The sequence below is a fragment of the Pangasianodon hypophthalmus genome, chromosome 8, assembly GCF_027358585.1.
Source record: "Pangasianodon hypophthalmus isolate fPanHyp1 chromosome 8, fPanHyp1.pri, whole genome shotgun sequence".
Classification (NCBI taxonomy): Eukaryota; Metazoa; Chordata; class Actinopteri; order Siluriformes; family Pangasiidae; genus Pangasianodon; species Pangasianodon hypophthalmus.
The window spans coordinates 3,210,638-3,234,542 of record NC_069717.1 but is presented as its reverse complement, the minus strand read 5'-3'; the positions used below and the strand labels follow the sequence as shown (position 1 = coordinate 3,234,542).

Genomic DNA, 23,905 nt, shown 5'->3' with positions numbered 1-23,905 from the left:
TGTAAAGAAATCTTTTTGAACTTTTGTTCAGTTTTCTGATATTTCAAATAATTAGTTATCAGTAGCCTTCGATATTTTAGACAAGTTTGTGCTGGAAATCATTTTAGAACGTGTGTGTGTGTGTGTGTGTGTGTGTGTGTGTGTGTGTGTGTGTGTGTGTGTACTCTAGACTCCAGTGTGATTTATTCAGCGCTCATCATCTTCTTATCCATGCATCATCGTTTTTTTTTGTTTGTTTGTTTTTTTGTTTTTTTTTATCTTTTCGATTGTCTGTGTGTCTGAGATTCTCGTTCGTGTGACATCTCCAGAACAAGCAGTTGAATTTTTTTTCATCGTAACAGCAGATGAACTGATTAGAGTTTGGAATTGATCCAAACAGGGTCAAGGTCACAGCAAGGTCAAATGTCTGAAATCAGTTTTCTTCAATCGCTTCCTTGCTGGTTGAAGTAGATTTTTAAGGCACATACAATTTACTAACAATAAGGAAGGAGTACTTTGGCGGCGGAGGCATCCTACTTGTTTAATTTTTCTTTTTTTTTTTTTTCTACATTTTTCACTCCTAACAACACTTTTTCCCTCTTCGCTTGTATTTTTCTTTCCTTGTTTTTTTTTTCAGGCTTTAAAGCGAGTGCTTGCGTGTAATGGAGGTGGTTTAGACTTGGGCAGAGCGATATGCCGATTATAATAACATTATTGTGATGAATTACGTCATGGTATGCTTTTCTGAGATATCATGATAGCTTTTCATTATATTTAAAAAAGGAAAACAAATTTACAATCTGACGAAGCAGGTGATTTCAAAAATTTTTTTACTTAATTTTTAGAATTGCAAATATGTAACGATTTTCAGTGTTTTTTTTTTTTTAATAAATACATTTTCTCAATATAAAAACAAACACATTTTTGTAGACATTACATAAATCATCGAACAGGATACACACATGTAGAAATGTCTTCAAGAACAGTGATATGATATTTTTTTGTCATATTTCCCACCGCTAGTCTAGCCACTAAAGAAAAAGACGCTCACCTCTGGCACTTCTGAGGCTTGGAGGTGTGAACGAGACGTATGCGATTTGAATCATTCGAATGAGGAGCGCAGAAAACTGGCTTAAGAATGTGTGTAAGACGATTCTGAATACGCGGAACTTTCCCATGTAAATATTGACATAACTGTCTGTCTGGCTGTGCACTATAGCCATGAACTTCTCTGGATTATCATATGAATTATGTTTGTCTGTATTGACCAGGAGAAAAAAACACTAATATGTAGGGAATTCTGGGAAAAAGAGCCAGGCTAGAAAAAGAGGACGAGGAGTGCAGTGTCGAGGCATGACCCGACCTGAGAACGAGTCTGAGTAAGGATTAGAGAAGAAAGCTAGTCCAATCCTCTCCCTGGCGTCAGTCCTGTCCATCCCGTCCCTTTAATGCCCTTAAGACTGTAAACACTCGCCCTCGAGCTCGCTCTCATCTCCCACTGAGGCGTCACGCTGCCTGGCACCAGTTTAACCATCACGACTAGCGTGGGTCTTAAATCTCCCGGCCGCAGGAACGCCATCTCATACCGGCTCCATGAGGGAAATCTTGCGGCATTTTTTTGTAATGTTCTTTCTGTTTAATCTACAAAAAAAAAATAGCACATGCAGGACACAAATTGGCTGGTGTTTTTTTTTTTTTGTTTTTTGTTTTTTTTTTTGTTTTTTTTTTTGTCGGAAACAAAAATTATGGCTGCTGGGTCCCTGGAGGACTAGTGGTTATGCCTCGGTGCTCTCACCTGCGCGGAACGGGTTCAATTCCCGGCCAGGGAAAAGACCCCAGCCACTGCGGTGGCACATGACAGTGCAATCTCAGTGCCGGTCCCAAGCCCGGATAAAATTGGGGAGGGTTGCGTCAGGAATCCGGCGTACAAGCTGTGTTAAATCAGATATGCGGACCAATGATCCACTGTGGCAACCCCTAATGGGAGCAGCCGAAAGAAGAAGAAGAAAAATAATGGCTGCTCAGATAGCGTAATTAATTTCTGATTAATGACCAATAAAAGCAGTAGTTATTGTCACACACACACACACAAGTACAAAACACACACATATATATATATATATATATATATATATATATATATATATATATATATATATATATATATATATATATATATATATATTTTCATATTCTAACTTGTTAAGAAGCAGAAAGAAATGATTTTGGCAAACATCCTACCTGCCAAGTCGCATTATCATCAGTCTGTTGGAAGAAGTGAAAATTAAAATGAATAGAATTAATCAGCATGTGAATTAAATACAAATGCATCCACACGTTCTGTAGGCAGAAAGACTTCGGGGGAAAGAATGCCTCACACAGTGCAGGGGTTTTATTTGCATGCAGATTTGTGGTTATGCTAAACTGACCACATCTACTAACGCAGCTGGCCACTAAAGTGACACTCCTCTTAGCAAACGAGGACTTTAACCGTAGTTGGACGTCTTAAAGCATATTATTCACAGAGAAACTACTAGAAAAGTGAGTAGGGGGAAAAGTGACTCACTGCATGTACAGAGAATTGTTGTTACTCGGAAGAGTATTAATGTCTGAATATTAACAATAATGTTCATGTTAACATTTTTATTATTAACATTATTCTGGGTGATATCAATATTGTGATATTACACACAATATGCTTTTCTGAGATACTGTGAGATATTTTTGTATTACTTTTTTTATTTTATTTTTTATTTTTATTTTTAATTATTTTTAATTTTTAATGCAGCTTTCTTCAGCTTTCTTTTCTTTTAAATTGTTGTACTTAACAATTTGAATTTTAACAATTTTTGTCTCCTTTTCTGTGTTAATTTTGCAGATGAAAAAATGTAAAATAGATATCTTTTTAAACATTAAATAAAGTATCATCAAAGATATGATATTTTTATCAATTATTTTATAGCATTATTTTGTATTTTACTTTTTATTTAATGTAGTAATATGAACAGAGTAATATACTGTATATAGTACTAATATGTATATAGTTTATGTACTAATAATACTAGTAATATTTTTGTTGTACTACTTTTATTTTTAAATATATATGAAAATGTTGGCACATGCCTAAATAATATAAACCTGTACATACCTGCCTTTTTTTTTTTTTTTTTCCCACCCAATCTGATTTCAATCTGATTTCAACTTAAATTCAGTGGCTTGACTGTTTACTTTTGTGTGTGTGTGTGTGTGTGTGTACGCAGTGCACAGTACAGGTGAAGCTGGAACTGGGCCACCGTGCTCAGCTGCGGAAGAAGGCCACGTCCGAAGGCTTCACACACGACTGGATGGTGTTCGTCCGAGGGCCGGAGAACAGCGACATCCAGCACTTTGTAGACAAAGTCATCTTCCGCCTGCACGACAGCTTCCCCAAGCCCAAGAGAGGTGCGTGTGTTCCCTCCCAACACGTCATCACGTCTCGCAGGATGTGTGCAGGGCGTGTACATTTAAGAATATTTAAATTCAAGAATATTCCTTTTAACGTCATTGTGTCGAATACGAGGAGATGGAGAGCTGAATTCGTATAGAAAGGGGGTGTGGCCTCTGTCGGCCTGTCGTTCCTAATGAAAGGGGGCGTGGCCTCCAGTGCTGTAGCCAGACATTAATTTCAAGCGGGGCGAGTAAACGTTCTCTATAGACAATATGAGATCCTGAGTAATGCCCTGATTTGTTTTTGGATGAATAACAGATGCTCGAGATCTACCATCAGCAATGATATTATTATTATTATTATTAACTTTCCTGTGTGTGAACTGAAAAACCCCTTTATGACAGTTTCTCTAAAAAGTCTTGAAATAACATAGTAATCCTAGAAAAAATATGAAATAAAATTCCTTCCCTTCATTTGTAATACACTGAGGTCCAAACAGTGCAGGACTGGCAGCACATTCGATCTCTACTTTTATATCCTGATGTCTAATTTGGATTTAGTTTTAGTCCTTGTTGTTTTTTGCGGAAGATAAATAATCATTTTAGTCATTATATGGGTAGTGTAGTATGGATAATGTTATATAGTAAACAGAGTAGTATGGGTAATGTTATATAGTAAACAGAGTAGTATGGTTAATGGTGTAGTATTGTCTAAATAGTATTGTAGACAGTGCAGTATGGGTAATGTTACTGAGTAAATGGAGTAGTATGGTTAATGGTGTAGTATGGTAAATGGTATTGTAGTATGGATAGTGTTATACAATAATTTTAGTAGTATGGTTGATGGTGTAGTATTGTCTAAATAGTATTGTACACAGTGTAGTATGGATATTTTTATATAGTAAATGGAGTAGTATGTTTAATGGTGTAGTATTATAGACAGTGTAGTATGGGTAATGTTACTGAGTAAATGGAGTAGTATGGTTAATGGTGTAGTATTGTAGACAGTATTATAGACAGTGTAGTATGGGTAATGTTACTGAGTAAATGGAGTAGTATGGTTAATGGTGTAGTATTATAGAAAGTGTAGTATGGGTAATGTTACTGAGTAAATGGAGTAGTATGGTTAATGGTGTAGTATTGTAGACAGTGTAGTATGGGTAGTGTTACTGAGTAAATGGAGTAGTATGTTTAATGGTGTAGTATTGTAGACAGTGTAGTATGGGTAATGTTACTGAGTAAATGGAGTAGTATGTTTAATGGTGTAGTATTATAGACAGTGTAGTATGGGTAATGTTACTGAGTAAATGGAGTAGTATGGTTAATGGTGTAGTACTGTAGACAGTATTATAGACAGTGTAGTATGGGTAATGTTACTGAGTAAATGGAGTAGTATGTTTAATGGTGTAGTATTGTAGACAGTGTAGTATGGGTAGTGTTACTGAGTAAATGGAGTAGTATGGTTATCGGTGTAGTATTGTAGACAGTGTAGTATGGGTAATGTTACTGAGTAAATGGAGTAGTATGGTTAATGGTGTAGTATTGTAGACAGTATTGTAGACAGTGTAGTATGGGTAGTGTTACATAGTAAATGGAATAGTATGTTTAATGGTGTAGTATTATAGACAGTGTAGTATGGGTAATGTTACTGAGTAAATGGAGTAGTATGTTTAATGGTGTAGTATTGTAGACAGTATTGTAGACAGTGTAGTATGGGTAGTGTTACTGAGTAAATGGAGTAGTATGGTTATCGGTGTAGTATTGTAGACAGTGTAGTATGGGTAATGTAACTGAGTAAATGGAGTAGTATGGTTATCGGTGTAGTATTGTAGACAGTGTAGTATGGGTAATGTTACTGAGTAAATGGAGTAGTATGGTTATCGGTGTAGTATTGTAGACAGTATTGTAGACAGTGTAGTATGGGTAATGTAACTGAGTAAATGGAGTAGTATGGTTATCGGTGTAGTATTGTAGACAGTATTGTAGACAGTGTAGTATGGGTAGTGTTACTGAGTAAATGGAGTAGTATGGTTATCGGTGTAGTATTGTAGACAGTGTAGTATGGGTAGTGTTACTGAGTAAATGGAGTAGTATGTTTAATGGTGTAGTATTGTAGACAGTATTGTAGACAGTGTAGTATGGGTAATGTAACTGAGTAAATGGAGTAGTATGGTTATCAGTGTAGTATTGTAGACAGTATTGTAGACAGTGTAGTATGGGTAGTGTTACTGAGTAAATGGAGTAGTATGGTTATCGGTGTAGTATTGTAGACAGTGTAGTATGGGTAGTGTTACTGAGTAAATGGAGTAGTATGGTTATCGGTGTAGTATTATAGACAGTGTAGTGTTGTACAGTAAATAGAGTAGTTTGGTTGGTTGTGTAGTACAGTGTGTTGTGTAGTATGGATAGTGTTATATAGTACATAGAGTAGTACAGTAGACTGTGTAGTGTGGATAGTGTAGTGAGGATAATGTTATACAGTAACATAGAGTAGTATGGATGGTTTGTAATACATTATTGTGTATTATGGATAGTGTTATACACTAAATAGTGTAGTACTATAGGTAGCGTAGTACACTATGTAGAGTTATACAGTAAATAAACTAGGTGGTGTAGTACGCTACATAGTGTAGTATGGATAGATGAAAAACAACTGCGTAATTATAAACAGCTTTGTCTCTGGTGGCCTCCGATGCCTCAGAGCTAACAATGTTTATCTGTTTAGCAGTAGATGTGTTTGGGCAGTGCTGAATCATATCGAAACGACTCTGAATCATACTTAATTTCAGATATTCCATCAGATAGTTGTTCACATGTACAGCGTTTTTGAAAATTCCTGTAACAGACTGTTACATTTTCAGTACATATAATTAAACAGTGACTTTACGATATTAAACCCGAGCTGCTTCCGGAGATCTTTCATCTCATTGCCTTTAATGCTAGTCATAATATCATGTACACACACACACACACACACACACACACACACACGCATACATCTCTGTCAGACCTGAGTAGTGTGTGAATATTTGAGTCAGGTGTGTTAGATTAGGTTGTAACTAAACTCTGCAGGACAGATGAGTTCGGAGCCCCGGGGCAAAGGTGAGCTGTGTTGACCTATGAAATGGAGAACAGCAGACTGATTTTGTGTATGTGTGTATGTGTGTGTGTGTGTGTGTGTGTGTGTGTGTTTTGGTGTTGATTGCAGTGTGTAAGGAGCCTCCATATAAAGTAGAAGAGTCAGGATATGCAGGATTTCTAATGCCTATAGAAGTCTACTTTAAAAACAAGGTGAGTGCACATGGTCTGGTTCTACTGCAGTCTCACTCTCTCTCTCTCTCTCTCTCTCCTGCTTCCCCTCCCCCTCTCTCTCTCTGTCTGCCTCTCTCTCTGTCTCTGTCTCTCTCTCTCGCTCACCACACACACACACACACACACACACACACACACAGACCCACACATCTGCTTCACACAGTTTCCCCTCCTTTCAGGGTCATAGGTTCTTCCTTTTGCCCACATATTGAAGTATTTTATCTCCAGCAGTGTGTATAGAGAGCTCATAGAGATGACAAGCATGCGTGCACACACACACACACACACACACACACACACACACACACACAGAGTGTGTTTGAGCTGAGAGGCGAGATGGAAGTGGCTGATAAACTCTGCACTGGCCTGAAATACACTTCTACAGGCAACGTGTTCTATCCAGCGCTTCTTATCTGGTGCACTTCCTTCCGGACCATATCACTTACAGCGGCTTCATAAAGAGAACTTTATTAAAAAAAACTCCTGTCAGGTCCCTGTTTCCCTCGGACATGTTTCAAAATGTGCTCTTCCTTCCAAACTTCCTTTCTGTCATCCTTCCGAACTTTCTTCTGAACTTCATCCTTTCCTTTCAAACTTTTGTCCTGCATCCAAACTTCCTCCCTTGCAAAACGCCTCTCGTCCCTTTGTTCCAGATTTCCCTCCTTCCAAACTTCCTCCCTTCCCTCCAAACGCCCCTCATCCCTTTCTTCCAGATTTCCCTCCTTCCCTACTTCTAAACTTCCGTCCTCTTCCTTGCAAACTGTCCTACTTGCGTCCTTCCTTCATTCCTTTTACTTGACCCTTTTTCCAAAGTGTCCTACCTTACAAACTTCCTAAGTTCCTTCCAAATATCCCTCCTCCCTTTCTTCCAAACTCCTTTACTCAGTTCCTTCCATACTTCTTTTCTCACTTTCTTCCATCCTTCTTTTCTGTCTTCCTTCTTTGTCCATTCCGAACTTTCTTCTGAACTTCCTCCCTTTCTTACAAATGTCCCTCCTCCCTTTCATCCAGATTTCCGTCCTCCCTTACTTCCAAACTTCCATTCACTCTTCCTTGTCAACTACTAAATTTGTTCCTTCTTTGCCCTTACCTCTTTTTTCCAAATCTTCCTTCCAAATTCCCTTACTCTCTTTCTTCCGATTTCTTTTCTCACTTCCTTCCATACTTCATTTCTCTCTTCCTTCCAGAACTTTCCAAACCTTATTGATTCTGGTGTTTCTTCTGAACTTCCTACTTTCCTTTCAAACTCCCCTCCTCCCATCCTTCTAAATTTCCTTCCTCCTGTTATCCTTTCAAACTTCCATCCTCTTTTTCTTCCTGCCTTCCAAACTTCCTTCCTTCCAAAACATCCCTCCTCCCATTCCAAAACTCCCTTACTCTTTCTCCTTCTGACCTTATTTTCTCTTTTCCTTCTCAACTTTCCTCTTCCATTCTGTACTTTCTTTTGAACTTCCCACCTTCCTTTCAAATGCCCTTCCTCCTGCTCTTCCAAATTTTCCAGGTTTGAATTTTGACCTTTTTTTTTTTTTACCTTCCTCTGTTCCTTCTAAACTTTCTTCCTTATTTCCAAACACTAACCCTTCTTTCCAAAGTTCTTCCCTTCTGGGCGTCTTTCCTTTGTTCACTTTGGAATTCTGGAATTTTTGCGTTCTACATTAACTTCCTTTCACACCTTCTTCCTCCATGGTTTTCCTTTCTTTTTTTTTGTCCCCTACTTTCAGATATTTTTTGCTTTTTCAGACCTTAGATTAGTGAATCTTATTTAGAATTTTTTTTATCCATGTTTTATCCTAGTGTGTGTGTTTGTGTGTGTTGAATTGTGTTGTAACCCTGAATATAAATCGCTGCAGGAGGAGCCGAAGAAGGTTCTCTTTAACTACGACCTCTTCCTGAACCTGGAGGGCAACCCGCCTGTCAATCACCTGCGCTGTGAGAAACTCACCTTCAACAACCCGACCCGAGACTTCCGCAAGAAACTGGTCAGAGCTGGAGGAGTGAGTGAAGGACTGCGGGGGGGAAAAAAACGACTTTATGATCACTGCTTCTAGTTCTAAAGACTAATAAAGTACAGTTATATCCTGTATATAAAGTGTTACATTTCGAAACATTATTATTATTATTATTATTTAATATGAAATGAAAATGGAAACGGCAATTTTGTGGTAAATGTTAATTTTTTAAATATTTATTTACTTAATTACTTACTGACTGACTTAGTTACTGACCTACTTACTGTCTCACTTACTTACTGATGAACGCTGCGTTCATGGTACCTTATAGGTGGGAATTTTCGGGATGGTCGATGTGCGAAGTGGGGGAAAAAACATGGACACCTCCATGAAAGTGTGTCTTTTGTTTGTACTGAAAGAGCGTGTAAAGCTCATAAAAAGCTACTTTAAGTGCACTTGCACAGTTACAGGCCTGCGTGGCTACTGATGCAGCTCCACTGTAGTGAACTGCACACATTCATGCAGCAGTCTGGACTGAAATCGCAGCACAGAGACAACAGCGGACAATAGCGAGTAGCAACGAGCTAGCTGGCTGTATTAGTGCTAACTCTAATGTTGATGATTACCTTCTCAAATCAGTGATTAATATGGTCAGTGTTATTGATTTAACCGAATACTGTGTCTGTATATTAACTAAAGCCAATACTGCTATAAACTCATTTATACTCAGCATGAGCGGCCATGTTGGTATGACGTCATTCCGTAAACGGGGAAGAAACTGCTAGTTGAGAAGACTAGCCTAAGCTGATGATTTGAAATTTCGAGTTGAGGGGGCGTTTTCTGTGGTTTTTACCAGTTGTAGGTGGGGAATTACAGGTTTCAGCTTCACCTCAAGTGCAGCATGACTTACCGACTGACGGACTCACTCACTCACTCACTGACTCGCTTATTGGCTTACCGACTGACTCAGCGGAAAAATGGAAAAATTTAGAATTGGGTTTTGAAAAGAATTTTTTGGAACTGGAGACTTGATTTGTATTTTTTTCATAGGATTAAAAAAATCCTGTATTTTATAAGCACTTCATTTAAAACAAATTTAAAGCTTAATAGCTTTTAAAGGAAAAAAAAACAGAGGTATCGCTATCGGATGTTACTCACGGTTTCGTTATCGGTATCGTGAAAGAAGAAGTGGTGTCGTGCCATTTCAGAAAATTTGAATAGTATTTATGGATTCTGCAGTTGTATCTCGTTTGTTGATTAAATACTGATGTTCATCATCAGCAGAAGAAAGGCACTAAGATATCAGGAGTGTGTTATTATTGAACACTGCTTTAACACTGCTCTCTTTCCTTTCCCAGATCATCGTGGTGCCTGAGGGGGCGGAGCTGGTGTCCAGGCCGAGTCCAGACTACCCCATGCTTCCCACAATCCCTCTGTCTGCCTTCTCCGACCCCAAGAAGAGCAAAAGCTCCCAGGGGCCCAAGGTCTGTAAAGTTACACACGTTCCTGCTCTTTTTCTTTATTTTAAATCCAAACAGTGCTGAAGTTTCACTCTTTCTCTTTGTCTCTTGTGTTTTTCACCATTAACCCCCCCATTAACCCCCCCGCTTATCTTTTTATCCTCATCCCTTCTCTTTCTCTCGCTCTTTAAACCATCATCTGCTTCTTGTTTTATCTTTTTTCCACCCTCTTTTTACTTTTTTTTTATTAATTCTCTCACTGTTTCCTCTTATTTTCCCTTTTATATTGGATTAGCATTTTAAACTATATGTTTAATAGGTTACAGCTGACATATTGGCTAATGTGATGAAATGAAAATCAATATGAATGTTGGACAGAAGGATGTAGGAATGAAGGATGTAATGAACTTCAGAAATGTGTGAGAGAGAACAGTGTAAGAGTTAAAAAGGTGGAACGCCATCATACGGTAGTCCAAAGCGCTTTTAAAAAGCCGTTAAAGCATCTTTAATCCAGTATATATGAGGGTAAGTCAAATTAAAAACCTTTTTTTTAATTTATTTATTTAATTTTTTTTTTTTTTTACAATTTTGGATTGTTTGTTGCAAATGAGTGTCACAAAAGTATAATTTTAACAAGTGTCTGCATTCCTCTAGAAACAAATTCAGTTCTAATTTATGTCGCCTTTTTAAGGTGTTCATTTGACTCGCCCTCGTACACCGCTGACTTACAGATACTCAGGTGTAATTCTACAGATTATCATTTCCTGGAAAGCTCATAATCTCCCTAATATCTCATTTTGCACTCAGAAGAGTGTACTAAATCTGTAACACCTCCGTAAATATAAATTCTGAGAGTTATCGATTGGTTTTCCGGGGTTGTGGTGTTTCCTGAACACTATGTGGGAATACATCAAGACCCTCGACACACCCTAATCTGACTTCTTGTTTCAAAGCCAAATGCATGAACATAGAGGATTAAATGCAGTTATACCACAGAGCTGTTGAATTCTCGATTCTGATTGGTCAGAAGGTTTATTAAAGATTAATTTTCTATAAAAGCAGCTTTGACAGTAGGTCTGACTGCGATTCAGATCACAAGTTGATCTTATATTATTATTTCTATCTTAACAGCTTGCTAAAGGGACTTGTATTGAGACTAATAATAAATAAATGTATAATCATCACTCATTTGGTCACATTTTGTGTAAGAAGATTTTTTTTAACTTTTATGGAAGGAGTCTCCAGTGTCAGTGTAACAGTAATGGTAACGGTAAATTTTCCTTTGTGTGAAGGTCTTCAGGATACGGGACAACAACCCTGTTGTGTTTTATTCCTGACTTAAAACACACAGCTAGTGTGTATTAAATGAAATGTGGTGTGTTTTAGCCTTCTGCTTTGTGTGAAGATGCTAACATTGATGTGAAGGGTGTGTTTTGGGATTCTTCTACCAATTCACATTGGAATTAAAGCTGTTAAATCTCTCTCTCTCTCTTTCTCTCTCTCTTTCTCTCTCTCTCTCTCTCTCTGTCTGCAGGAACTCACTAAAGATAACAGCGGCATTTCTAAAGCCCCCAAACCTCACAAGCTGGCCAAGGAGCACCGCGAGCGTCCACGGAAAGACTCCGAGAGCAAGAGCTCGTCTAAGGGAGAACCCGAACGAGACAGCGGCAGCAGCAAAGGCAGCCGCGAGCCTTCGTCGTTCTCCTCATCCTCCTCTTCAAAGAAGCCTGAGATCAAAGTAAAAGAAGAGAGCAAACCTCCGCCCAAAGCTGCTTTCAAAGAGCCCAAGCTGACGCTGAAGGAGCCCAAGATGGAAGGAACAAGTCCTAAAGGAGGTGGTCCGGGTGGAGGAGGAGGAGGAGGAGGTGGAGGAGGAGGAGGAGGAGGAGGAGGAGGTGGAGGAGCGGGAGCGACAGAGAGCAAATCAGCAAGCAAGCGCCCTTCCAATGCCGACTCGCCCAAATCCAGCATTAAGAAGCCCAAAAAGGGAGGCGGAGAAAGCCAGAAAAGTACAGGAGGCGGGGTTTTTCCAGGCACCTCCCCTCGCGTCTCATCATCCTCTTCCTCCTCCTCCATGGCTCCAGCTTCGGGTTTTGGAGAGAAGAAGAACTCGAAGCAAAGAGGGTGCTGGATGAAGGGCAAACCCGAGACCCCGGAGGTCAAAGAGCAGAAGAAGCCGCCCGAGTCAGACGAGTCGAACTCTGACGACGAGCTCTCGTCCAAGTCTGAGGTCAGAGCGAGATCAGCGCTGCAGATGGTGAAGACTGAGCGTTAGACACGCACTTTAATTTGTAAACCATTCATATTTGCATAAAAATTCTATTTGTGTTTTGCATACAGTAAATGTGTTTCATTATCGATGCACAATTGGTCGAGCGTCATTAAACTGTCAACTCTGTTTTTCTCTCTCTCTCTTTTCTCTCTCTCTCTCTCTCTCTCTGTCTCTCTCTCTCTCTCTCTCTCTCTCTCTCTCTCTGTCTCTCGTCCCTGCAGCAGTCGGCTCCCTCCAGTCCGTCGAACTCCAGCTCCAGTTCGGAGTCCAGCTCTGACTCAGACTTTGAGCCGCAACAGAAACAAGGCCAAGGTGAGAAATTCAGTGTGGCAGTCAGCAGCTTCACACACACACACACACACACACACACACACATACACACACACACACACACACACACACACACATACAGAGGGCAATATTTTTGCATCTATAATGCCATCACATTAATTTGAACATGACAATAGACAAGCGTACTTTTTTGCTCTTTTGCCTTAATTGCATTAATCTCTCTCTTTCTCTCTCACTCTGTTTCTGTCTCACTCTGTTTCTGTCTCACTTTCATAAACTGTCTGACTGTTTCTCTCTCTGTCTGTCTCTCTGTCTATTTTTGTCTCTCTCTCATTCTGTTTCTGTCTCACTCTCATACACTCTCTCTCTCTCTCTCTCTCTCTGACTCTCCCTGACTCTCTCTGTCTCTCTCACTTAGTTTGTCACTCTCTTTTATCTGTCCATTTCTCTGTGTCTGTCTCACTCCATTGCTGTTGCTCTCACACACTCTACTTTGTCTGTCTCCCTTATTCTCCGTCTCTCTCTGTCTCTCACTGTCGTTTTTAATACATCCTTTTTTCCACATAAAAGTCGTCCATGTTTGTATAAGAAGTATAGCTCAGTAACCATCGTACCTCTGCTACATATATAAGACTTAATCCTTAATATTTCCTTAATTAATCCTTAATTATCAACACTGATTTATTTCTTGCTCAGTATCTAATCTACAGTAGCTCTCGTGTTAAACTCACTTGTGAGCAAACATAGAAAAAGCTCTCGACTTTTTAACCGTTTAATCACTGAACCACATCTCAGCACTGAGCAGCTTCACATGAACGATTGTACTGAGTGGAATCAGGTGTTGCTTTATGGATGATGATGATGATGATGATGATGATGATGATAAAAGCGGGTGGTGTCACGCAGGACCTCTGCGCTCCATGGTGGAGGACATGCAGTCCGAGGAGTCTGACGAAGACGACAGCAGCTCGGATGAAGAGACGCCGGTGAAGAACAACCCCCCTAACCGTGACTCCAGGTCTCTCTTTCCATTCTTTATCTTTTTCTTCTTTTCTCTCTCTCTCTCTCTCTCTCTCTGTGTGTGTCACTGAGTTGATCTTTAAGCCTCCGTATAGCGCAGGGGAGAGATAAAGAAAAGATTTGTTTGCATAGTGTAAACATTTACTCGAGTGCCCCGCTCACCACTCCTTGTGTCGCAATCTTTTGCAACGGTTACAAAGATTTATGAGCTGATTGCACACAGCTGAAGTGCGGGAATGCCGTGACTGAATGAATTCCGATCATAACAGTTTGAACAGCTGAACTTTGAACTCTTTGCACCTTTAGGCTGAGTTTAGACAGCGAGAGTGACAGCAGCGATGGACCTCACCGACCCAGCCGAGACCCGCCTCCCCCTGCGCCCAAACACACCTCCGCCTCCAATAATAATAAGGTGAGCAGAAACCACAGCAGCCAATCAGTGAGCTCTGTTCAGGACACACTCTGTGATACACTCACGACTCCGTTCAGGACACACACACACACACACACACACACACACACACACACACACACAGAGCTCCAGGATTATAGCTACACAGCGTTAATAGCGTCCTCAGAGTGAATATTCCAGCCCCAGCTTGTGTGTTGTCCTCGTTAGTGTGTGAGGGTGAGGAGTGATTGACAGGAGGCTGGAGGGGTTTATGAGGTTGTGCGAGTGCGAGTGTGGTGATGAGAGAACAGGAAAGTGACACGACACGATTCATCACTGACATACCGACATAAAAACTACTGAAATACAGCATCCACAGCATCCATTCTGAATGAACCTGTCTGTCTCTCTCTGTCTGTTTCTCTCCCACACTCTCGCTTTTGTCTGTTTCTCTCTCTCTCTCTCTCTCTGTGTGTGTGTGTCTCCCCATCTGTTCCTGTCTGTCATTCTCTCACTACTCTCAGTCTTTTCTCACGTTTTCTCTTGTCTGTCTTTCTCTCTGTTTCTATTTCTGTCCGTCTCTGTCTGTCTCTCTTTCTGTTTTTTTTTTTTTTCTTTCACTATTTTTCTCTCACATGCTCCGTCTCTATCTGTTTCTCTCTCACACACACTCTGTCTGTCTTTCTCCATTTCTCACTCTCTCACTCTGTCTCTCTCTCTCCCACATACTCTCTGTCTTTCTCTCTCTGCCTCTCTCACTCTGTTTTTGTGTCTCTCTCTCACACACTCCACACTTCTCTTTCTCTGTTTTTCCCTGTCTATCTCTCTTACTCTTTCTTCTTCTTCTTCTTCTCATCTTGCTCTCCTTCCCCCATCAGTCTCTTTCTTCCTCTTTCTCCTTCTGTCATCTTCTTCTTCTCCTCCTCATGCCCTCCCTGTCACATTCTCTCTACCTCTTCCTCCCTCCTTTTTTTTTCTCACACTCTGTTTACCCCCCATCTCTCTCTGTCTCTCTCTCTCTCTGTCTGTCTCTCTCTCTCTCTCTCTCTCTCTGGCCATATTCTCTCTCTTCTTCCTCCTCCTCGCTGTACTTTTATTATTTGTCTTTCTCTCATCTGCTATTCCTCTATTTGCTTTTCTGCTTTTCTTCCTGATCCCTTTCGCTCTTGTTTTTTGTTGATTTTTCTCTCTTTTTTTTTTTCTTTTTATCTTTTTCTGTATTTCCCTCTCTGTTTTTTCATTTCACCACACCGCTCAGTGTTGCTTTATTGCCATGAATGTTAGGTTACTGATTATAACCAAAGCCAGTATTAGAGCTCGACTGAAGAACGAGGATTAGAAAGAAAATGAAAACATGGGAACGATCTCCTTGCTCAAAATATTTTTTTTATACCAATTTTTAAAAAAAATTCTCTGTGTTGTTCAGGTGACGGGGAGGAAAAGTCCCGACCCGTGCCTGAGGCAGGAGAAGGTTATGAAGAAGGGCTACGACAAGGTAGGAAGGGTAAATCCACCTTTTCATTCAGCACTTTACACTCTGCTTACATTGTGAAAATGGGCTTCTAACTTTTTTCCCTTCACTTCAGCCGTGACGAGATCCTTCCTACGCACCTTTTACGCACCGTTTAGGATCGCGGACTGTTTTTACATCACACATGGGGTTACATCTGCATGTTATTTACATACTCTACTGTGATTGGTCAGTGGTTTAAATTAGCATACAGCACAAGCTCAAGGCAAAACCATTCTCTTTGTTTGGTAAAATCCAAAACTGTGTTTCACACATTTTTAAATAAATCTCTATAAATGACTATTATATGAAAATCCTGATCACAAACAGCAGCATAATGGAGTGAATTTTATCCATTTTCAGTCTCTACAGTTAAATGAAGCACAATATCCACTAAAAGTCAGTCCTGAGCCATAAAAACCCTTTGTTAGAGCTGTTTTTTATTCTGGCTGTACGCTTGCTGAGCAGTTTATTCATATATATATATATATATAAATTTTTTTAGTGATATTTAATTATAATAAAATATAATTTATAATGTAATGCTTATTTATTTATTTTTTATTTTACAGTTTTTAATGTTTTTCTCTTGCTTATTTTTTATTTAAGTTTTTTAATGCAGTAAAAAAAAAATTGCGTAATATAGGTTGAACCTGCAAAAAATAAATGAATTTTATTATTTCATTACATTTTGTTAGTAATGCAGTGTATTTTTGCTCGGTTTTGAAACAGCAACACGTTACATAACGCTGATTTTAAAGATGACAGATGTGTGTGTGAGAGAGTGAGTGTGTGTGTGTGAGAGTGTGTGTGTGAGAGTGTGTGAGTGCGAGTGTGTGTGTGAGAGTGTGTGTGAGAGTGTGTGTGAGAGTGTGTGTGAGAGTGTGTGTGAGAGTGTGTGTGAGTGAGTGTGTGAGTGAGTGTGTGAGTGAGTGAGTGTGTGAGTGAGTGTGTGAGTGAGTGTGTGAGTGAGTGTGTGAGTGAGTGTGTGAGTGAGTGAGTGAGTGTGTGAGTGAGTGTGTGAGTGAGTGTGTGTGTGAGTGAGTGAGTGTGTGAGTGAGTGTGTGAGTGAGTGTGTGAGTGTGTGTGTGAGTGAGTGAGTGTGTGAGTGAGTGTGTGAGTGAGTGTGTGAGTGAGTGTGTGAGTGAGTGAGTGTGTGAGTGAGTGTGTGAGTGAGTGAGTGTGTGAGTGAGTGTGTGAGTGAGTGTGTGAGTGAGTGTGTGAGTGAGTGTGTGAGTGAGTGTGTGAGTGAGTGTGTGAGTGAGTGTGTGAGTGAGTGAGTGAGTGAGTGAGTGTGTGAGTGAGTGTGTGAGTGAGTGTGTGAGTGAGTGTGTGAGTGAGTGTGTGAGTGAGTGTGTGAGTGAGTGTGTGAGTGTGTGTGTGAGTGAGTGAGTGTGTGAGTGAGTGTGTGAGTGAGTGTGTGAGTGAGTGAGTGTGTGAGTGAGTGTGTGAGTGAGTGAGTGTGTGAGTGAGTGTGTGAGTGAGTGTGTGAGTGAGTGAGTGTGTGAGTGAGTGTGTGAGTGAGTGTGTGAGTGAGTGTGTGAGTGTGTGTGTGAGTGAGTGAGTGTGTGAGTGTGTGTGTGAGTGAGTGAGTGTGTGAGTGAGTGTGTGAGTGAGTGAGTGTGTGAGTGAGTGTGTGAGTGAGTGTGTGAGTGAGTGTGTGAGTGATAAACTGTAGTATAACCTCACTGCACTAAAGCATCCAGCCACCCTGACAGCTGTATTTCAGAAATTATGCGAGGCTAATTAATGAATATTAATAAGTGTTGTGATTGGATACTGCTTATGAATATTCATGACTAGTGAGTGGTATCTGAAAAGACAGAGAAGAGCGCTTCGACAATTTATTACACAAATGATTTATTATTTATTAAGATTATAAGAGTAAAATCAGATCAGTATTGCTGTTATATCTCAATACTGACTGATACAGATGTTGATAAATTCCAGTTCACAGCGATATCAGTTTGATATCTTTTCCTTGTGTAATGTTTTTACTCGTAAAGTTTATCTCTCTCTCTCTCTCTCTCTCTCTCTCTCTCTCTCTCTCTCTATCTATCTATCTCAGGCTTACACAGAGGAGTTAGTGGACCTCCATCGCAGACTAATGGCACTGAGAGAGCGAAATGTCCTACAGCAGGTGTGTGTGTGTGTGTGTGTGTGTGTGAGAATATTTGAATACCTGATTAAAGGTTTGAGGGTATTAGTTATACCCCACGTCCACGTGAACACAGTGAGGAACTATGATGTCTGCCAGTGTGTTGTGGTGTGTTAGAAGTTAAAGACGAGCTGAAAATCTCATGAGTGGGCAGTTTTTTTTTTTTTTTACTCACATGCAGACGGGAACGGACGACCTGATATGACGCTCACAATGCAAGGAAGCGGGAGAGGCTGGTGACAGAACGAGTGTTTATAGCTGCAACAGCCAAGTTTTCTTTTTTGCCATTAATTTCAAGAGAGCGTGTGTGAGAACCGAAACTAACTCGTTTCATGAACATTCCACAATGTTTAATGTAACTATGTAACTATAAATGGATAAAAAAACTTGTCTTTCTAATAACTAGAAAACTGTAATCGTTGCTACACTGCTATAGCGTAAGAGGAATAACGCTTCCAGGATGAACCTTTAGGATCGTAAGAGGAACTCCGCTTCATCACACCACCCCGGCGTTGATTATTTTTCTGTAACTGAACAACACAGACTGTTTTATTCGTCACATATTAGAGCTCAGCTCTGCTATCAGCAGAGATTCAGTTACTCAGAGATTTCAGAGGAAATGGATGATAATCGAACTCTGATGTTTTACCTCTACAGCCATGTTGAAAGTGTGATTAAGCAACACATTTATAATAATTCAGTGACAACAGCAGCTCTGACATGTGGCCTACGCAGTTCAGTGCAACGCGTTTGTAACTATGCGGCCATTTTGATTCCCTAGCTAAATACATAATGGATTGGTCTTTTAATGCAGGTAAGCCTTCTTACCTGAAATTCAAAGTATTTCATGTCTTTTCAAAAACGTTTCCAATTTATTACAACACAAAACGCTCATAAAAACATCCTAAGTTCAGCTCACTCACTCCATGTGATGCTTCACCTGCATGTACAAGATGTACATCATATACATCAACAAGACGGGTGTTGAGATCTCTCCAGGAAGAGCTTTTACTTTGTCGTGAGAATTTATAGAAGGAGCAAAGCGTTTTGCACAGGATGGTGCGATCCAGCTTCTTCTCTACACCTTTCTTCAGATGATGTCTGCGTCTCGTGGCCTTGATTCGTAATAACTTTCAGAACCTTGAAGAATCGTAACTTTTGTCCACCTTGTCGTCCGTATAAACCCCAGTGTGTCAGGTCTTCATGCGGAGATGCGGTGATTGTGTAGGGAATCGAAATGACATGAAAAGAAAGGATGCATTCTTTACAGCTTGCATAATGCAACACAGTTTATGGATAACATGGAAACATCTGAAATCAGGCTGATTAAAAGTTTTGCATGTGAACAGCTGTTGCAGAGTTGTTGGTTTTTTTTGGTAAGAATTGTAAAGTGTACGTTTGTGAGCTGATCAGATTCTCTGTCCTGCGCAGATCGTGAACCTGATCGAGGAAACGGGCCACTTCAACGTCACCAACACCACGTTCGACTTCGACCTGTTCTCGCTGGACGAGTCGACCGTGCGCAAACTGCAGAGCTACCTCGAGGCCACGGCCACGTGACAGGAAGCGGGACGGGTCCGAGGGGGGGGCGGAGCTTGCCCTCATTCTCCGCACCGGGCTTGAGGGTAGGCTCAAAGGCGCGGCTGGAGGAAAAAAAAAAAGAAAAGAAAAGCGGCGGCGTGAACAAAATCCACAGCAAAGTGTTGTGAAGACGAAGAGGCACGGAGAGAGAAGGAGGGAATGAAGTGATGAAGTCGGAGCAGCGCTTCCTGTCGAAGTGACGATGTTCTGGGAGCTGTGTGATGAAGAGCACAGCCGTCCTCTCGCTTTTCAGTTTGCTCACGACGCAAACCACAGCCTGCTAAAGTGTGCATGTGAAAGTGTGTGTGTGTGTGTGTGTGTGTGTGTGTCAGATGTGTGTGTGTGTGTGTGTGTGTGTGTGTGTGTGTGTCCTATTCTTTTCATGCTTCCTTCTCTCCTCTTCCTCCAGCACTTGAGCGTTCGTCCCGAAAGTAGCCATGCTCTCACATCCTGCTCTTTTTTAATATTTTTTTTATTTTTGTACAGAAGTATTTTTGATGGAGGGAGACGTGAACAAGACGTGAGAGATGAGCGAATGTACGTTTTTGTCGCCTAGGGCTAGCGCTTAGTGCCTTTTACCACCAACCAGCCGACTGCCTGCGTTCGGGAGCAGTATTGAAAGCTGTTGAAAGCGTCGTGTGGCCCTCGGTGTTGCTAACGAAGCACACACACACCCACGCATCCTCCTTTCTCCACGCCTGACGCCTGCAAAACTAGTGTTTCCCTCCGACCGCGTTCTCTCTAAAGCCGGAGCTCATCGTCTCCCGGTTTTTCGCCAGTGAGTATTAACGACTGTGTTTGCCAAGTAGGCCTTTTAGAGACTCCTTGAATATTGTACATAGATGTGTGCAATGTGTGGAAGTATTCGGGGATCATGTTTTTTTTTTGTAGGGTTTTCGTCTTGTCACGTCTGGATCGTGCTTAAACAGGAAAAGAGAGAGAGAATCGTTGGAAAAAGACGTGACGTGTAATTGTGAAGTGCAGACATCCAGAGAGGCCAGGCTGTCCATAAAATGACGTCTCGTGATCCTGAACTCATAGAAGCTAAACTAAATTTGGTTACCACTTAATAAGTGAAGCCGAATGGTGGGTGCCAATATTTTTACACCTGGCACATTGAGCTGATTATCAGCATTGCTTTAGTTTAAATTAGCATACATTAATGTGTTAGCATTTTACATAAGCGTCAGGTGATATGTTTTAATTTTGTTTCTTTAACATTATCTTAATGCTGAAATTTACAACATGACACGTTTTAATTTGTGAGAGAGCTCAGAGATATAACGGCCAACAGAATCAGAAATCAGAAAATGACGCAATTCGTAGAGGCAAATTTCACCAAATAGTCAACTATTATAAGGCTGTTGCTATGGTTACGTCTCGGAGGGCGGTCCTTCTCCATTCACATGTCGCTTTTAATTGTGGTTTAGAAATACTGTAATGTGTTTATACGTCTTTTGTTGAACAGCAAAGCGTAAAAATACTGTTTATCGATTCTCGTCGTCATGGTTAGACGTTGATTTGGGTTTGAGGTTTAAGTTTGAGGTTTCTTGATATAAGACTCAGCCAGCCAATCAGGAACGAGTATTTTCCGCTGTACAACTGTGTTAAAGAATTCACTAATTAATTTAGGTTAATTGAAGGCTGAGGTTGTGTCTCAAATCGCACACTACAACCTAATAAAAATCTTTACTACGTTCAAAAGTAGAAGACACTTTTTGCACGAGAAGCGTGTGATGTTTTTCAACAGTTTATTACAGAGCAGACGGAGACTGACACTACGTTCGCACTAGCAAGCAACAGGCGATTGTTCATTTTCTGCGTACGTGTGTGACGAAGAACTGTGATTTCAGCGACGGAGTGACGTTTGAGTAGAGATTTTCTCAGTTTAAGCAAATAACGAATTAGTTATGACATGATAAAGCGACAAATCTAAACGATTGGTTCAGACGATTCCTTTGAATTGGTTCATATGATTCTTGTGGCACGTGTGGTCTGACGTTCACGATGTTTACCGATAAACGAGTTTTGTGTCCATTTACTGTTTGTTTAATGTGTAAAGGCATTACGAAAAAAATTTATAAATCTTTAAAAAGAAGGAAGTCGCAGAGATCGTTGTTGCCTCTGATGAGCGTACGTAGCTAGTACAGTTAGCTAGTTTGTCGCGTTATTTAATTTACATTTAATTCGCTTTAGAAGCTATATATAGCTACTGAAACGTTTCTCGTCGCTAGAAAGGCCACGCCCACAAGCGACACGAATGACTCGTCAGTTACTAGTGTGAACGGCGGGTGAGGCTACAAGCCCCGCCCATTCTGTACTGTGCTGCATGATGGGATTGTCCACTGTAAAGTCCATCATCCAGGTCTTTTACTGTACGCTCGATGGTTCTGTATACTCAAACACTGTCTAGTTGTTTTAAGTGTGTGATTTGAGCCGAAGCTCGATACTGATAAACGCAACGAGCACACAGTAGGAAATAGTTATGTTATGAGGAAGTAGTCGTGATCTGAGCGTAACGAGACACGCAGCCTCTCTGGATGTCTGCAGCGAAGTCGTTACTCTCACGTCCCCTTTAAGAGCAACGAGAAATCTTGAGTTGTTTTTTTTTTTTCCTTCACTGTGGCTCTCGTGTTTGTCTTCTTTATTCTCCACGACCCGCTTTCTTCTTTCTGATGCTAATAGATTCAAGAGGCTCGACAGCCCCCACGCCCTTTCCTTAACCCTGTGTGTGTGTGTGTGTGTGTGTGTGTGTGTGTGTGTGTGTGTGTGTGTGTGTGTGTGTGTGTGTGTGTGTGTGTGGTTTCAAGTCATGATTGGCTGTACCTTTTCCATTACTATAGAGTTTTTTAAGATTTAAAAACTCGTGTGTGTGTGTGTGTGTGTGTGTGTGTGTGTGTGTGTGTGTGTGTGTGTGTGTGTGTGTGGGATCTGATATCGGGTCTGAGCTGTCTGTCGCTCTCTCTCTCCCTCTCTCTCTCTCTCTCTCTCTCTCTCTCTCTCTCTGAGTGTGTGTGTGTGTGTGTGTATAAAGAGAGAGATTTGTGTGTGCAAATCATTCAGTCCTCTATTGTGCATGAACTTTTGACTCCCCCAAGTCCGGGTTCATGAACTCTTAACTTTTGACCGGACGCTTTGAATCATAACAGGGGATGGGTCATGGGAGGCGGGGGCAGAACTGGGCGGAGCTACGTGGAGTTTGATTGACGTCTCTGTGAGAAGTGACCCCAGACCAGTCAGCGTGTGTTATGTTAAATATTAGGTTATATTTTTTATTTGTATACCTCTGCACTTTTCTGGCTGTGGTGACTCGAGTACTTAATTATCTGAACTGTATTTTTAAAGAAAGTTTATACGATATTTACATGCAATATGCTTTTAATTTTTTTGTTTGTTCGTTTTATTTTCTATCACTATTATTTCACGTCGGCATGTTCGTGACTGCAGGTTAGGCCCCGAGACTGTTATTTTTATTTTATTTGAATTTTTATTTTGGAATTATCTTCCTGCGGCGCCTCAGAATCCACTACGAGCCTCGAAGAGCAAAACTTTTCCTCGAGTGACGGAGCGGACGCCGCCGCACTGTGCACCGCTCATCCGTACGTACGTACTTGTGTGAAGTATGCTAAAGGAGCATTAAACACTAATCCTCTCTCATCACGTTCACAAGGACTTCACTTTCCTCAAGGACATGCATCATGGGATTCGAACTCACAACCTTCTGATGTCACTCCGCTTCATGTTTCTGTCTACACGCATATACATGTATATACAATAAACGTCATCGATCACCGTAACGGTTGCTCCTTCCTCTCCGGACGCTCTCAGTGCATTGTGGGATATCACTCAGAGACTGAGAGAGGGTTTTCTCGTGCCAGTCAGTGCTTGTATGTTTGTGTTTGGGGATTAAACATGTTCGGACGATGTATTTTTTTTGTTTGTTTGTTTTGTTTTTTTTTTTTAAGGAAAAAAAACGGCCGCATGGAACAAAGTCGCAGCTTTGTGGGGAATTCAGTGCCACCATGTGGTCATTTAATGCAAGCGGGACGCGCGAGGATGAACGATGTTACCTTTGTAATGTTTTTATCGCATAAAAAAAGTCATATGATTAATAAACTCATCGAGTCGTATACTCGTTCAGTGTTTCCGCTCGTCCTGTTCACACACTCCCTCGTGTACGTGGTGGATTTAAAGGTACAATAAATACGTTTTCCGAGTGTAAGGTGTCTGTTACTGGCTTGCTTTTTATAGATTTTCTTTTTTAATCCAAATTAACTTAGAAGTGAGCTGTAAATGTTTCTGACAAGCCATTAGTTAGGCGTTGTTGTCTGAGATTAGGGCTCGGTGATATGATTATAATATTTACATCGTAGTAAATTATGTCATGACACTTTTCTGAGATATCGTCGATATCGTGATTTTATTTTATTTTTTTTTATTTACAATTTTTAAAATAATTACGAACTGAATGGAAACAGCTGATTTGATGTCATTTTTAAAAATCTATTCTTTAATTTTTTTTTTCACAGAAACTTTTCAGTGTCATTTTTTTCAGT

At 40.5% G+C, this 23,905-nt stretch overlaps 1 protein-coding gene across 6 annotated transcripts in view; it reads left to right on the top strand.

Annotated features, from left to right (window-relative positions):
• The window catches only part of mllt1a (MLLT1 super elongation complex subunit a), a 29,210-nt gene extending 5,639 nt beyond the window's left edge, over nt 1–23,571 (top strand). Inside the window, exons 2-12 of one of the 6 annotated variants that reach the window (XM_034306921.2) lie at nt 3,240–3,420; nt 6,614–6,696; nt 8,568–8,711; nt 10,025–10,150; nt 11,661–12,356; nt 12,623–12,710; nt 13,596–13,707; nt 14,016–14,121; nt 15,527–15,595; nt 17,679–17,750; nt 19,200–23,571. In XM_034306921.2, coding sequence (XP_034162812.2) covers nt 3,240–3,420; nt 6,614–6,696; nt 8,568–8,711; nt 10,025–10,150; nt 11,661–12,356; nt 12,623–12,710; nt 13,596–13,707; nt 14,016–14,121; nt 15,527–15,595; nt 17,679–17,750; nt 19,200–19,328 — 1,806 coding nt within the window. In that variant the 3' untranslated portion in view covers nt 19,329–23,571. Of the gene's footprint in view, nt 1–3,239; nt 3,421–6,613; nt 6,697–8,567; nt 8,712–10,024; nt 10,151–11,660; nt 12,384–12,619; nt 12,711–13,595; nt 13,708–14,015; nt 14,122–15,526; nt 15,605–17,678; nt 17,751–19,199 lie in introns of all 6 variants that reach the window. The other 5 variants (XM_034306920.2, XM_034306919.2, XM_034306917.2 and 2 more) reach the window with 5 other exon arrangements.
• Nucleotides 23,572–23,905: the final 334 nt, after the last annotated feature.